Source organism: Uloborus diversus, chromosome 5 (genome assembly GCF_026930045.1).
Source record: "Uloborus diversus isolate 005 chromosome 5, Udiv.v.3.1, whole genome shotgun sequence".
Lineage (NCBI taxonomy): Eukaryota > Metazoa > Arthropoda > Arachnida > Araneae > Uloboridae > Uloborus > Uloborus diversus.
In genome coordinates, this window is record NC_072735.1 from 143,149,140 (window position 1) to 143,164,246 (window position 15,107).

The following is a 15,107-nucleotide window of genomic DNA, read 5'->3' on the forward strand; positions in this document are numbered from 1 at the left end:
GGTGAGATTTTTTTTTTTTTTTTTTTTCAAGTTTTACACCTCTATGTACTTGATTCATGTTCCACTTTTCCAGAATTTTTAAAAAATATTTTCGAGTCGCAAATGACCATAAAATAGTTTATGTAGATAAAATGTGTTATAAAAGAAGCACCTGGTAACAATTACTCAATTTTGGTTTTAAAAAAAAGTGCAGACACGACTTTTCTGCGCTAAGATCCCGGTTTCTTAGTTGTTACATTTTTTTTTTTCACTTTTGTATAACAGTTGCGAATAACTTTTAAAAACGTTCCTGCATGCTTCCTTTACAAATTATCAAGCACGGATGTCCTTTCATTTATACAGGGTGTCCCAAAAGGTCGTTTGCAAACTTAACATACTGGTCTGCCATATGATAATGAACAAGATTTACATAGCAACATGTGTTCGCAAACGCAATGCTGGCGCACTACATGCACACAAAATCAGACACTAACGTATGCACAACATGTCGCATATCTATTACACAAAGACGGTTTTACACAACATTTTAGTTTTTAAGGAAAGCTTAAAGCAGTTGTTAAAATTTGCGTCCCGCCAGCTCCGATAATCACTCTGCAACGACAACGCAGCGATTGGTGAATTCTTATCAGAATGGATCGTTTTTACGACGGTCGCTACTTTGTCGTTGCGACGCGTGTAGGACAGTTAAAGGCAGAAAATTTCAACAACAGCTAAAAGTCTTCCTTTAAAACTAAAATGTTGTGTAAAATCGTCTTTATTTAATAAATATGTGACATGTTGTGCATCTGTTAATGTCTGAATTTGTGTGCATGTAGTGTGCCAGCATTGTGTTTGCGAACGTATGTTACTATGTAAATCTTGTTCATCATCATATGACAGACCAGCATGTTAAGTTTGTAAACAACCTTTTAAGACACCCTGTAAGCTCATTCCTTTTGCACTGAAAAAGTCGTTCCTAGTAACGCCGAATCACGTGTCTGCACTTTGTGCTTTTTGACATTGCTCTTTCTTTTTTTACAGATAACTGATTCATCATTCAAGTTAACATAAATATAGAGAATACAGTGCTGGCCAAATTATTAGACAAAAGAGTTTTTTTTTTGTTTGTTTGTTTTTGTACACCATTTGTACTAAAATGCTAATTATTTTACTGTTAAAGTACAGTGCATACTGTACACTGATTGTTACGTTATTTTAGCATAATTTAATGTTTGCAAGTGGCAGCACTGTCTGCTTTGTTTACGTTCTTTGTTTATCTACCTACCAGGAACATAACCTCGATCAGCTTAAACAGTTCACTAGTTCTTTGTATTAGTGTATTATATTTAAAGTTAATTTAGGTAATTAGTGAGTATATGTACGTGAGTATATATAATAGTGATTATAAATAATTGCTTGCCTCCTTTTTTAAAAAGTTAAGAAATGGTGTAAACCTTGTGAAAAGTATGCCAAAAAGACTTAAAATGTTCATCAAGAACCAGGGAATGCATGCTAAATATTAGATAATTATTCACTGTTCGTTAATGTGTCTGTAGTTATGTAACCAATAAAGAGTTTGCTTTTAAAACAGGCTCAGTCTATTAATTTAGCCAGCACTGTAATTAATATAATAAATACAAAGAAGCATGATTATATTAACATATATCATCATTAGATGAGCAAAGGTTTGGCATACAAAGGAAGGCTCGGAAAACAACTATTTAATATTTAATTTTACCTAAAACTGTAAATTACTTTTGCTGTAAGACTTAATCGTGTTCAATATACCAGACAACCCGGATATCACATCCAGAGACTGCAGTTTCGTTCTTATTAGAACTCTTCAGTCGCGAATAGTGAATAACCGAGCAGGAACCGAGTTGTCAGCTCATTGGAGCTGAGAGAACTAACAAACTGTTCGATAAAGTGAATTTATCACTTTATCTACCAGTAACGTGAAGTTTAAGTGAATTTATCAAGTGAATATAATTCCTGACTGAGGAATTCTAATAAGAAAAAAAGCCGCAATTTCGGGATGTGATAACTGAGCTGTCTGATATATTGCAAGTGGTTATGCCTTAGCCCTGGCTTAGGGGTGGTAATTTACTGCTAAATACTTCAAATCATGCTTCATAAATACATTCGTTCTTGGAATAATGTATCACGAGCAATTTTATTTATACATTTCCCCTTGAAAAACCGATTGTGATTGTAAGTTTGATGTAATGATAAAACCCCGGATTTATACCGTAACTTTTTGAAGCAACAATTTCATTGATCAGAAACTCAGAAACTAGGCTTCAGATTCAATTAGAAATATTAGTGGATTATGAACTTAACTTTTTTACTGACTATAAACCCAATATAATAATAATAGAAATGCTCATTTTAATGAAAGCACATTTTTCATATTTGAGGCAGAAAATAGAAGCCTTAACCAAGTCGTATCGTGTACGTAGTTTGAAAAGTGTGATTACAAAATAAATTATTCTTGTTGATGATTTTTCTAGTTATAAAATCCAAGATGAGACGGTGATAATGTCTTGAAAATACGTGATGTAATCGGAAATTATTTATCGACCTCAGACAGTAGGAGCGTTAAAAGATGCATAGATTAAGTTCTAATTGCGATGCATGAAAACGTAATTTCTTGCTTTTAAAGCTTGTACTAAGCTTATTAGTTAAATTAGTTAGAAACTAAAATCACTAAAGTTTGAGCTCACTGCGTAAATATTGTAGAATCATTTCCATGAAGTATAAGTATCAAAAATAGTTTGTAGTAAAGGACGATCTTTTACATTAACACACTAATTTAGAGGATGTTATATACCGCCGTGGGAAGGTAAAGCGAAGTAAATGAAAAATGTTCTTTTTTTTTGCATTTTTGTCATCTTTAATACTTTAGTTTTTTTGTACCAGCTTTCTTATTTGATTTCCGCTAAAAATGAAGCACGAAAAAAAAAACGTTAAATTAAAACATTTCCCTATAGTTAATATGGAATCCAAAACACGTTTCTTCATACATCTCAAAACCTCACTTCTGCAGTTACTGCGCTTTACAATTACACGACAGTATTCATGACATGAAAAACTTAATTATTTTTAAAGAAATAATTATGTTTTTCATAGAGTTGGGATAATAAGAGATTGAAGAAATTAGCTCAACTTTACTCTGTGATTTGATTTAAAAAAATAGTTGCTTATGGTACTGATGTAACGGAAAATATCCCTTCGACAATTTTTAATCCAACCATTTTACTCATTTGATCACAATAGACACTATTTCTACTTGTAGAAATTTAAGAAAAATGTAGTTACCGTCCAAGCATTTGGAGCCGTCAAATCCGCATTCTGGAATATCCGGCGGTGGGGAATCCCTGTTTCCCGCCCAACGGATATATTTTCCAGGAACATCGACAAACTGCTGGCTGACACCATAATAGTTTGCAACAACCTACAAAATATTGTATAAGGAAAATAATTCAAACTTTAGGAAGATAATAAAATTATAAAAGAATATGTCCGGGGTCAAAAAAGTACATAGCACCATCAAGTTACATTAGAAATATTTCTCTGAAACATAAAATAAAATCTAATTTTATTAATTTTAAATTATATTGGTGTCACGAAAACTTGAACCTCACACAAATAAATATATAAAAATAAATGATAGTGCACTCTTGACAAAACGATCGCAAACCTCCTAATGAAGGTTTGAGTTTCATTGGGCTTATTGCTGAATTTTTCCGTTTGTGTTTTTTTTTTTCATTGTATTATTATATTTCTTACACTTTTTTTTGTCATTGAGTTCATAAGAATTTACTTTCCTTTCACACGTGAAACATTATTCTACAATGATTTCATTTTCTCGTTATTTTTATACAATTCTTTCGCTTCCCCAATTCCCTTAAGTTTACAAGAGCTACTGCTTCCATAAAAATGCGTTATTTTGTTTGAATAGCAGGTGCAAAATTTGATGATAGCTGAAACTTCATTTCAGTAAAATTGACAAAGCACACTATTATTTACTTTCTTGAAAATAAATTATTAATAAATTATATTTACTTTCTTAAAAATAAAAGAATAAAAAAAATGGGAAAAATACAAGAGAAAACGTTATTAATTTTATTTACAAAGAACAAAACGCAAACTATCAAAAAGGAAGTCAATGAATTTATGCAGCAATGAAGCTTGACTGAACAGAAACAAAAAATAAATAAATGAATAAAAAAAAATGAAGTAAAATAAAATCAATATAATTGTTGTATTGTTTTTTTTTAATTTTTTTATTTATTGTTTTAAAATTTTTGCATAGTGATTATTTTCTATGTGTCTTCAACAGTGACTTTAAGCAGAACTGACACTGTATTTTCTTAAATTGCGTTAGGGGCCTTTCATTAATTACGTAAGGGTCCTGAAAGGGATGAGGGGTAGGCAAAATCTCAACATATCCTTACTTGGGGGGGGGGGGGGGTCCAAACCCATTCTTACGTAATATTTTTCGAGTCGACATTTTACATTAGAAATCGCGCGGTCAAGTGGTTTGACCGGGATTATATTTCATTTGCGTCTGGAAGATAAAAAACTTTTTAGGATGAGCTGTTTTTTATTTGTTTTACAAAGAATGAATGGTGTTAAATAAAATGAAAAAATCGCACTATGTATGACATGTTTTATTTTTCATTAGTATCGCATCATATACAGAAAAAAATGTCGAAAAAACATTATGTATAGATTCCAACTTTTTAGTCGATATTTCTTGATACAATAAAAGTTTAATTTTATAATAGTGAATTTAATAATGATTTCTAAGTGATACAGGATTCGTGGATTCGTTATTTTATCATTTTGGAAAACGAAATGGAATCTCACGTAAGAATAGCACGGGAAGAAAGGGGGGGGGGGGGTTAAAACACCTTATGTACCCTTACATGGGGGAGGTAGGGTCAAAAATTGCCAAAATCATCACGTAATTAATGAATGGCCCCCTTATATTAAAATCGTGTAATATTGAGATCAGCTTTTATATCGTGTAATATCAAAACCTTGTAGTTAAAATACCGTGTTATTCGAGGTGCGCCTGAACATATTCTATAGCATGACATGCATGTACAAGGATACTGTGAGAAAGATCTCGCTTATTGTTTGCCTTCTTATTGGATCTTTATTGGTTTATAACTTTCTTATTGGTGTTCGGTTAAGCTTCTGTTTTACTTTTTTAGTTGCTTATTTATTTACCTCTTTGCTTTCTTGGATGTATATTTTCATCAGTAAGCTAATTTTTTGCATTAAAAAACGGGTTTCTTGTAACCGCGAAATACGTGTATGCAGTAATCTGCGATTATGTGAAACTTAACGCTGTTTTTCTTATTTTACTCTTCAAGAACAAAGAACAACAAATTCAATTGTTAGTTTATAACTTATATATTTTATATTTGTCACCACTTAATGCTTCAAGCCTATTAGTTTGAAATGAAAACTGTATCACGCAAAGCATATGAAAATATATTCCTTACGTAAAATAAATATAGCTAAGAGTAAGCACTTAAACACTTTCTTCTCGATGATATGTACTTAGTAAAGAAAACAACAGCTGACTATAAAATTCTGATAGTGATGGTATCGACAATACAACTTCGTTCATATTTCACAAAAAAATCGATTTAATAGTATATTGTAAGAGTTGAATTCCCAAGAATTTGCTCCAAAAAAAAAAAAAAAATCGAAACACAAAACTCAAGAAAAGTTTTACACTCGGAAAGAATAAAACACTACGTAACACGATTAATAAGAAAGCTAATCGAAATCATAGTACATTTAATATGTTGCCATTACTATTCTTATAAATAATGCAGCTTAAATTGAGAATAAATACACGAAAGGAAAAGTTTTAGCTTTACTTAAAGATACATTTCACGGATTTTACGGTGTTTGTATTCGGAAAATTAATATAGTGCAATCATGAGCAAATGACCCTTGTCAATCATCTGAGAAAACAAGTTCATTCCTTAAAATAGGTAGAGAAGAAGAAAGGACGCGTGTCATATTTTGGGGTTTAACAACATTTTGGAAATATGAAAAAATGTACTCCTAGTACATTTTCGTTATCGTACACTCTATAACAAAAAAAAAAAAAAAACGATGCATCAAGATCGGACGTCTTCTTGGTGTGTCATTTTCTTTTTTTTTGTTATAGAGTGTCTGATTATTTACACATTTACACTTGAAAGGTTTAAGTATCAGCAATAACTGCATTGAGTTGGCGAAAAAGTAAAAATGACAAGCTTTGCATTCTTTATTGCAATTCTACTCTCGCCATTTTTCGATTGAAATTAATTATAGGAGGCTTTGTTTTCTCTGACCAATTGCTGCTCAAAGAGGTTAAATCAAGACTCACCCACTTGCGTAAGATGTTACCTGTCCAATGAGACATCTGCCTTGACCGCACATAATTGAAATGCTTCACCTCTGTGGCAAATTTCTTAAATCTCAAGGTGACGTATTCAAGCTCTAAAGCCAATAGCGCACTTGCCAATTCCGTTCTTCAACTTTCTTCTCCATATCATCCCTTCACGAAAATGACACTTTTGAAACGAGGCGGAGCGAAGAGTCAACTCTTCGCGGTCAGGATTTAATAAGCCGTAAAATGGAACAGCGCTGTTTTTTTCTTTTCTCTTCTTTTTTTTTTTTTTTTTGTTCTCGCTGTGTCAAACACACAGGTTGTTTGTTCAAAAACAGTAAAAAATAAAGTAACAAAAACCTGAAAGAAACTATTACGTAAAAAAAATTAATCAAAGCTCTTACACATGATATAAATCCCTGCTAACCAGTTCTCTATTCATTACCTCTTTGAGTAAATATTAAAAAAAATGCACACAAAAAGTTTCATCTTTTATCATGTGTTTGACCTATCTTAAAAAATCACTAACTCATAAGAAATAAAACTCTCTTTTTACGTTATATTTTTGAATAAAATCTGTCTAAAAACTAACAGCATGTGTCAAAAACATCTTGAAAATTCTCTACGTAAGACAATCTGAAGACGATACGAGTTTGCTTTTATGAAATCATATTAGTTATCTAGATAAAAGGAAATAGTAAAGGAAATAGAATGAGCATTGTTTCTCTCTCTGCTTTGGGCACAAATACCCCATCACGTTTATTGTGGTTTGTTAGACCAAATTGACGCAGCACTTGCTTCTGTAAACAAGGCAAATGTTTCTTGGAAGGAAAGAGACATTCTTGTACTAGTCGGTTTGATTTTTATTTTATTACTTCGTAAGATTGCTAGTAGTTACTAGAAATAAGCATTGCTGACCTTCTTACGACTGTTTTCAATTTGTTATTTTGCTTAATAATACTATACTGCTAGTATAACCGTGTAATATTTTACAATTTTTTGTAAATGTGTTTTAAGTTCTCGATTAAAATATTTTAATACATACATATGAAAAAAAATGTTAAAAAGAGCTAAATGACCCCCTTGAATTCAAATATGACCACGGTTTTCTCCAGTGACCGTTTTAAAGATAGCACCTATAATGTTTTTCAGCTTTCGAATGTTAAGTAGCCTTTTTTTTTTTTTTTTAGGAGAAGAAATCATTATATTAACCGTTAACATTATTGTGTTGGGTTAGAGAGGTGAAAAGTTCAAAAGCATTAACAATTGTAACTAGGACAGAGAATCATGATCCCTCCCATAAATATTTTAAAAATCATTAAAAGCGATATTTTTTGCAGGATTTGTTTTCTAAAATTGTTTTACTGCTATTTCGGTTTAAAAACCAGAGCATCAAAATACGTTAAATAATGTGTACGGTGCATTCTAAGAAGCATAAATGCGTATTAATGCTTTACTGTTAGCATATTCATTTCATTCTTTATCCTAATTATATCTGTGAATGTAATTTATAAATTGTACTACGGTAAAGTTCTTTATGAAGATGCGAGATGTGATTTGAATGCAACATGCGTCCCAGATTCCCCCACTTTTTCAACATGAACAATTTTCAGACGCGCTGCTCATAGGAGTGGGACCCGTGCTCTGAATTTGCACCGAAATATAAGTGCAAAAAAATCATGAAAAACGGTTTTATTTTTTCTTTTTGTTCCTTAATACTTTTGAGGAGAAAACTCCCATGAATGTCCCTTCTTGCTGCAAATGTACATGCTTTGAAATGTTCACCTCTTTAGGCCTTAGAAGAATGTCAATGGTTATTATAATGCCCCCTCCCTACTTTGCTATAAAACTTTTGAAAGCTGAAAAAACATGCAGTGACATTATTACAAAAAAAGGGTGGATAATGGGGGAAAAGGGTGGTAATATTTGGATTCAGGTTATCATTTTACATAAAAATCTGTAAGAATAGTTTCAGGAGCATTTTAAAAGGCCTTTTTGACGATCACTGTTTTTTTTTTTACAGCGTACCTATTTGTTTCATTCTTGAAAGCTCTTAAAATGCAAGTAACCCCTTTCTGCAAAGAGATCTTCAGCAATACTCAATCAGTAAAGTCTTCAGCAAGTCACGAGAAACGTTAATGACGTTGGATTTAAACCTTTCATTTTATGCCGCTAAAGATTTACAACAGCAACTGCACGCTGGACAAAATACTTGTATTATTATTCATGACATAGGTGCAGAAGGCCGAACTTGCAAAGTACGCACATTTTAAATGTGACAAATGTGGGTTATATTTTGCCTTGCTAACGGCAAGAACTGTATTTTCAGTCTTAGAGGTAGAATAAATTTTATGAGTGACTCAAGTTAATGGATAGGTTGTAAATTTTCAACATACTATTGTTTATGCAACGATTATAAGCACGGATGTAGCTACAACCGCCACTTCTGAAATGTGTTTCAAAAGATTTTGATTAAAATATTTTGTTCAAAACTGACTACATTTTCTAGCAATTTCAATTCTTTATTGGTTTTTCCTACACATACATAGATTTAGATTATGTTGTTCCTAAATAAAAAAAAATGAAAAGTGTAATTTCAAAGTTTTAACAATGTGATAGAAATAAGTTTTAAAATAGAGAGAGGGAGAACACTGTAGAGTGAAGGTTCATTTACAGGTTGAAGTATTCAAAGCAACTTGGAAAAACAAATTTAAAAGTCAATTCTCTTATGGCTATCGCTAAAGAAAGTGAAAGTTATTCAGAGGTCAAAAGAAGGCTAAAAATTGCTTCAAGAAAACGTGACTACAGCAGTCCGCTGAAACTGTAATTTTACTACACAAAGTAAATGGTCGTAATAGAGAACAATACATCTATATACACGTACAGTAATAAAAACTATCAAGTTAACGTTCTTCTTTTGCAGTATTTCTTACTCAAAATTCTACTGCACAAAAGTTTTGCATTCATGAAGTGTAGGGTTATTCCAAATTGTGAGGCAGAACCTTTAAGCCACTCAGATAAGTTTAGAGGTTAATTAAGTTACTACTCGACAGTTAATTGTTCTGAAAGTTGGATTTTTCTAAACTTCGCTTCTGATGGTCGATCTGAGGACCTCCTGCGAATAAGGCAATTCCATACATTTCAGTCCTTGATGTAATCGCATAAAAAGAAGTCAAATAGATTTAGATCCAAATTACTTATGGTTCTGACAGTTCCTTGCCCTGTGAATATATCTGCATCTATTGATATCAAACGCTCACCAAACATCCTTTCAAGCCACGTGAAGTGGTCAACAGTTCTCTGGTACGAGTCCCACAGCATGAACCAGTACCGTGGCGTAAGATGTTGAGATGGCCTGCTTCAGGACCAAAGTGACGCTCGAGCAACTCTCGCACTTCACTCCTGTGACGAGATTGTCAGTGAATATCGGACTACTATCCTCTTCTTTCAACGATATGGCACCAGAACAAGAACTTTTGTAGATAGAATGGTGAGATGACTTTGAGATGAAGATTTTCCGTATCCCAATTGCACCAGTTTTACTTGCGCAAGAATTTTTATAGCCGCTTTATTTCACTACATTTGAGCACGATAGAGATTTTGGGCATCTTGTATATGAGATGTCATTCATATCTTTTTCAATAAAATATGCTCAATGTTCTTGCATTTTGTCTTCTTTCCGCAACGATCACTTATTTTTTATTAAGTTGTTTGGACCACATTATGCGTGATGCATTGAAAGCATTTAGAGCTTTAAAAGGACCTCATTTAATTAATTTCAAAATTCTGTATCTCAGAGTCAGAGTCTCGTTAGTCTAAAAATTGAGAATTTCTGTTTATTAGTGCGCTGTATGTAGAAGCCTTAAAAATCCTTTTCAATTTTTTACCATTGTTAAAAGAGCGCGCGTCCCATCCTTTGCATGCGCCAGAAAAAATTTTTCCTCTCTACTGTATAGTTATCATAATGTGACTTACGTCGTTCTGGCTCTGAGTTAAAGAATTTGGCACGACAATGAGAGACAAATAAAATGAAACAAATTTCACACATTGTTTCTAAACAATTGAGAAAAAAATAAGCAGCTATCGAAGAGTATTCTTTCCTAAAGACACCCGAAGCCATCATAAATCTCTCAGAGTAACTTCTTTTGACACCTAATCTTATCTCGTAGAAGAACAAAAGACACCTAGTACACGAGATACTTCCTTTACTTGAAGCCTTAAAGACTCAAGATCATTACGGTTGGCTGAAAGACTGGAAGAGATTTGTCCCTTTCGTTCAAGTGAGAGATTTTCATTACGTAAAGATATAAAAGAACAAATTTCCCTGGTAGACAGCTGCTTATAACGTAATGAGCATAAAGAGATCTTTCACCACATGCTTGTAATTGCATACATTATGCGCAGTCCTACTTTCGTATTAGTTTTTCGCATGTGCGTGAAAGTGTGTTTGCAAGTAAGACAATTCTTTCCAAATAAATGGAGCTGCATCCAATGTCCATGTGTGTGCCTGGAAATTTGCTGAATACAAATAATTCAGTAAGGATCAGGTCAGTAAGGATATTTCGCCAAAGGATACAAAATCGACGTTCCTATTTCCTTTTAGAAAATGAAATCTTTATTGAACAAACTTTATAGCACAAACTAAATGCTTCATTAATCGTTCCTTTAAAAGAATTCAGTATGAATACGGTTCTTTTTGAACATTTTTTAATTGAATTTAAATATTTTTCCAGCAAGATTTGTTTCTGAAACCAAAGGTTTGTGTTAGATAATAGTTTGAAAATATGAAACTTTTAAGTTGCAGATTTTCAAACTATTTTCCAATAAGAAACAACAGATGTTTTATCCGTAAAAATCAAAGAAATATGAAAAAAAAAAATGTTTTTTAAACCTTGACTGATAAATAAATTTTAGTATTTACTCGGGATCCTTCCATTTGTAACTAAAAATATCATCGTTTGAATTCCCATCTACTTTCATTCGTAATCTTTTTTTAAAAAAAATAGAGAAAAATCTTCACATTGACTACTTATACGGAAATATAAGCTTTAATTTACTAGAATTCCTGTCAATTACACATAAAATTTTATCGCAAAGATTTGCAGTTTGGCTACTTGTTATTACCATGTACACTTTATCTGAATTCGTTTTTGTTAAGGGAGTGAGTCAACACTAAGCGTAAGTTGCCTGGCTGCTTTTCAACGGAAATTGATTCAACTGTATTTGCCTACACAAGAAAACGACAGAAATTGTGTAGTTAAGTTTGAGCAAAACAAAATCTTTTAAGTGAATGTTGAAATTTTAAATAACTTACTTCATATTCCCCTGTATTTGAATCCATGTCCAGTAAAGAATAATCCACATATCGATCTCCTTGTTCATTGATGCTGACATTTCCTGTTATACCTAGAAGTAAAACTTTTCTCCAGCATTATTTTAATAAAACAATTTCAGTATTTCTGCACTCAAAAGTCTTTGATTTTTTTCTAACAAGGAAAAAATACTAGTAGTGGTTTTCGTACTAATAGTTGACACTGAACAAATAGTTGATACTTGAAAGAATAAATTAATAAGCGATACACAGGTGCCAAAACTTCAGCTAAGAGTTAAAAAGCATCGTTAAAAAGCATGGCAAATTGAAACACCATTTTTTAGTTTTGTGACTTTTGTACTATTTTCATAATTTCTATTGTTTATATACTTCTTCCCTTTAAGTTGGAACTACTAGTGCTGTGTCAACTACGAGTGCGGGTGTCAACTACTGGTGGTTTTAAGCATAAAACGTGCAATGACTTTCTGACTAGCAATGCGCATTAGCTAAGATAAAATTCGGCAACATCCAAATTCAGCAATAAAAATAACTTTTATATTAATACCCAAACACACATTTAATGCAAGAATGTTTTTGATGAATTCAATAAATGTTCATTTTAAAGAAAGTTAGGTAATATTGTAGAATAGCATTTTTTAGTCATTGAAGACTTCTAATGTGGCCAAAAACAGAAAATATCGTTTACGTCGCATTCCTTATGCTTTTAATTGACATCCTAATTTAACTTTTATTGTCTTTAAGTTGCTAGATATATCCTTATTTTGTACCTATTTTTTTATTTTAAATGCGTTTAAAATGTAGTTTAATTTAGTTTTGACGGATTACTTTACGTTTTAAACAGACCTGTTAAAGGTATTTCTTGGCTTGTTCTATATATTTGGCGGTTATTTTGCCCTTTACGGTTTTTGTAAAATTATTTATCAGAATACTTTACACTTTTGTGGCATTTTCAAACTCGTTTTACTTGAAAATCCATTAATATTAGAACATAATGTATGATTACCAAAATGAGCAGTTTTCACGTAACTTTGATCAATTCTAGAGTTGTCATACAATTGAGAATGCCAGCTGCAATAGTCTGCTCACGGAAAAAGATAGACCGAAAGTAAACAAGCAGGTTAAAAAAAGGTGTATCACTGTTCCATTTTCTGGGATTTTCTTTGGAATAACAAAAAAGTAAATCAATACTATCCCTACTCGCCATCTACTTGGAACCAATTTCTCTTGTCCTAGCCAAACACGTGATTAACGTAAATCCTTTCCCGTGAAGTCCAATAGCGATGTACTACTATTCGAAACTCTAGAACAGTAGTGTCCAACTCTTTTTCGCCCCAAAAACTGCACCTTATGTTAAAATCATTCTCACTGGGTCAGAACATGTATAAAATTTCAAAATACTTCATTATTATAACTAATATGGGCAGTTATAGAACATTAAGAATCAAGTTATGAATTATTTCATGCTTAGTTTATTAATTGCGTGTCTTTCAGAAACCAATGCCTGGGCATTTGGCTCCAAATTTATGATATTGTCGCTAATCGTGCTTTTCGATTCGTAACATTGAACAAAGCAACGAACCTTACAGATCAGCTTCACGAACCCAAAAGTAAAAATAATAAGAACACCTTCAACAAAATTGCTGCATTCTCTTCATCTTTCAAAAGCGTTTTTACACTGGTTTTGCATTTTTTATTTTAAAAGCTGTGCTGTGGGTTACAGTTTTAGTACGCAAAATGTATGAGAAGGTATGTTGTTATTTATGCCACTCGAGAACACGAGCTCAAGTAGCAATGCAACTTGATTTTAAGGCATAGGGGTACGGCTTCCGGTTTTAGTCGAGCGCCTATTTCTAGGTGAAAGTCCGATTTTGCTCAGACAACACGACAGATGGCAGCACCATCTATGAACAGTTCAATGATTTAGAACCAGACAAGAAATCGAATAACTTCTGGCCTAGCACCCTCAGAGGTATGGTTTCACTTGGGAGGCTTTGTGACCACGAGCATATTTAACGTCCCCCAGTCACCTTTAATGAAGACGGTGGATATTCGACTGGCTAGGATCGAACCAGGGACCTTCGGGTAACAAGTCCGTTGTCTTACGGATCAGGCCACCACGGCCTCACGAGACGGTATTCCTTCATTAGCTTATTTAGCATCTTTAAAAAAAAATCACAAGAATTGCCAGAATGGGTAAACTTGGAGAATATTAAATTATTTCTTCTCCTCACTGACCTCAAACTTGTAAATTCCCCAAAGCGAAAAGTTCAATTTAAGAGCGAAGTCCTTTGACAATACTAATAATCTTCTAAACATTTGAGGTTCGTTAATCGATGTCAAGTTTATCGTCGACCGACTTCATTATGCGAAATGAATCTCAACAACTTGAATTTAATTTAGCAGAAGCCTCTTTGCATAGGAATATTCCCTCTCACTTAATGCTTTTCCCAATAAATCAACGCGGCATGAAGCAGAGGTTACTCAAAGGAAGAATAATTCATCAAAATCTATTAAATTACTTTGTCGTTATGAACTACAATTGAGTTTAACAATGGATGACTCATTAACACAATCAACACTGATTTTTGGAACTATTTATTCTCTGTTATCTGGCCGTAAAAGAGGAAATTAAAGAGCTATTTATAATAAATTGAAGATCAATAAATGTTCGACCTTCGCAAAATTCCCTTCACATTTTATGATCATACTTTGATTACTTCTCTAAGTACTTCGATAAATTATGGTGAGTTTTTGTTTTTCTTATCGTTTTGTTTTTCTTATCGTTTTTTTGGAGTTTAAGATAGGAAGAAATGCCGCCATATTTGATCTATATTTAAATCTAGGCGATAAGGAAAGAAGTTTATCTTACTTATCAGCCAAAACTTGTCATTTTTATCGTCAGTATAAATAAATTATTATTTGCATTTATGGATTCTATGAAGGCTGTAAAATACACTGGAAATCAGACTGTTGAAAAAGTTAAATTTTTCTCTCTGCATTTGTAATCCCTTTACAAAGTTTTGCTCAAAAAAAAAAAAAAATAATAAAATAAAATAAAAAATAATAAAATAAAATAAAGTTATGCATCGACGAACTCAACAGAATCATCTGAATGTGCGCAGGAAGGGTTCGAAATAAATTTTCATTCTTCAAATTTTTATTTTTTTTCTTATCTCTTTATTTTCATCTTAATAGTAATTACTTGTTTACGCAAATAAACTATTTTACAAATGCGATAAAGGAAATGAGATTAAATACTAATATTTTGCTTAAATATTTATGTGTTGCGTAAATGGTAAATAGCTCTTTCTTCCAATGTATCTAACAGTTTTATTATGGACGCAGTTGATCATAAATACTGCAGTTTTAATGAAATATTTTTTAGTTGTGTTTCAA

General features: G+C 32.3%; 1 protein-coding gene across 1 annotated transcript in view; it reads right to left on the reverse strand.

Annotated features, from left to right (window-relative positions):
* The window catches only part of LOC129222846 (atrial natriuretic peptide receptor 1-like), a 185,222-nt gene that overhangs the window by 123,121 nt on the left and 46,994 nt on the right, over window positions 1-15,107 (reverse strand). Inside the window, exons 4-5 of the mRNA XM_054857398.1 lie at window positions 11,694-11,785; window positions 3,298-3,433 (exon numbers count right to left, since the gene is read on the reverse strand). Coding sequence (XP_054713373.1) covers window positions 3,298-3,433; window positions 11,694-11,785 — 228 coding nt within the window. The remainder of the gene's footprint in view (window positions 1-3,297; window positions 3,434-11,693; window positions 11,786-15,107) is intronic.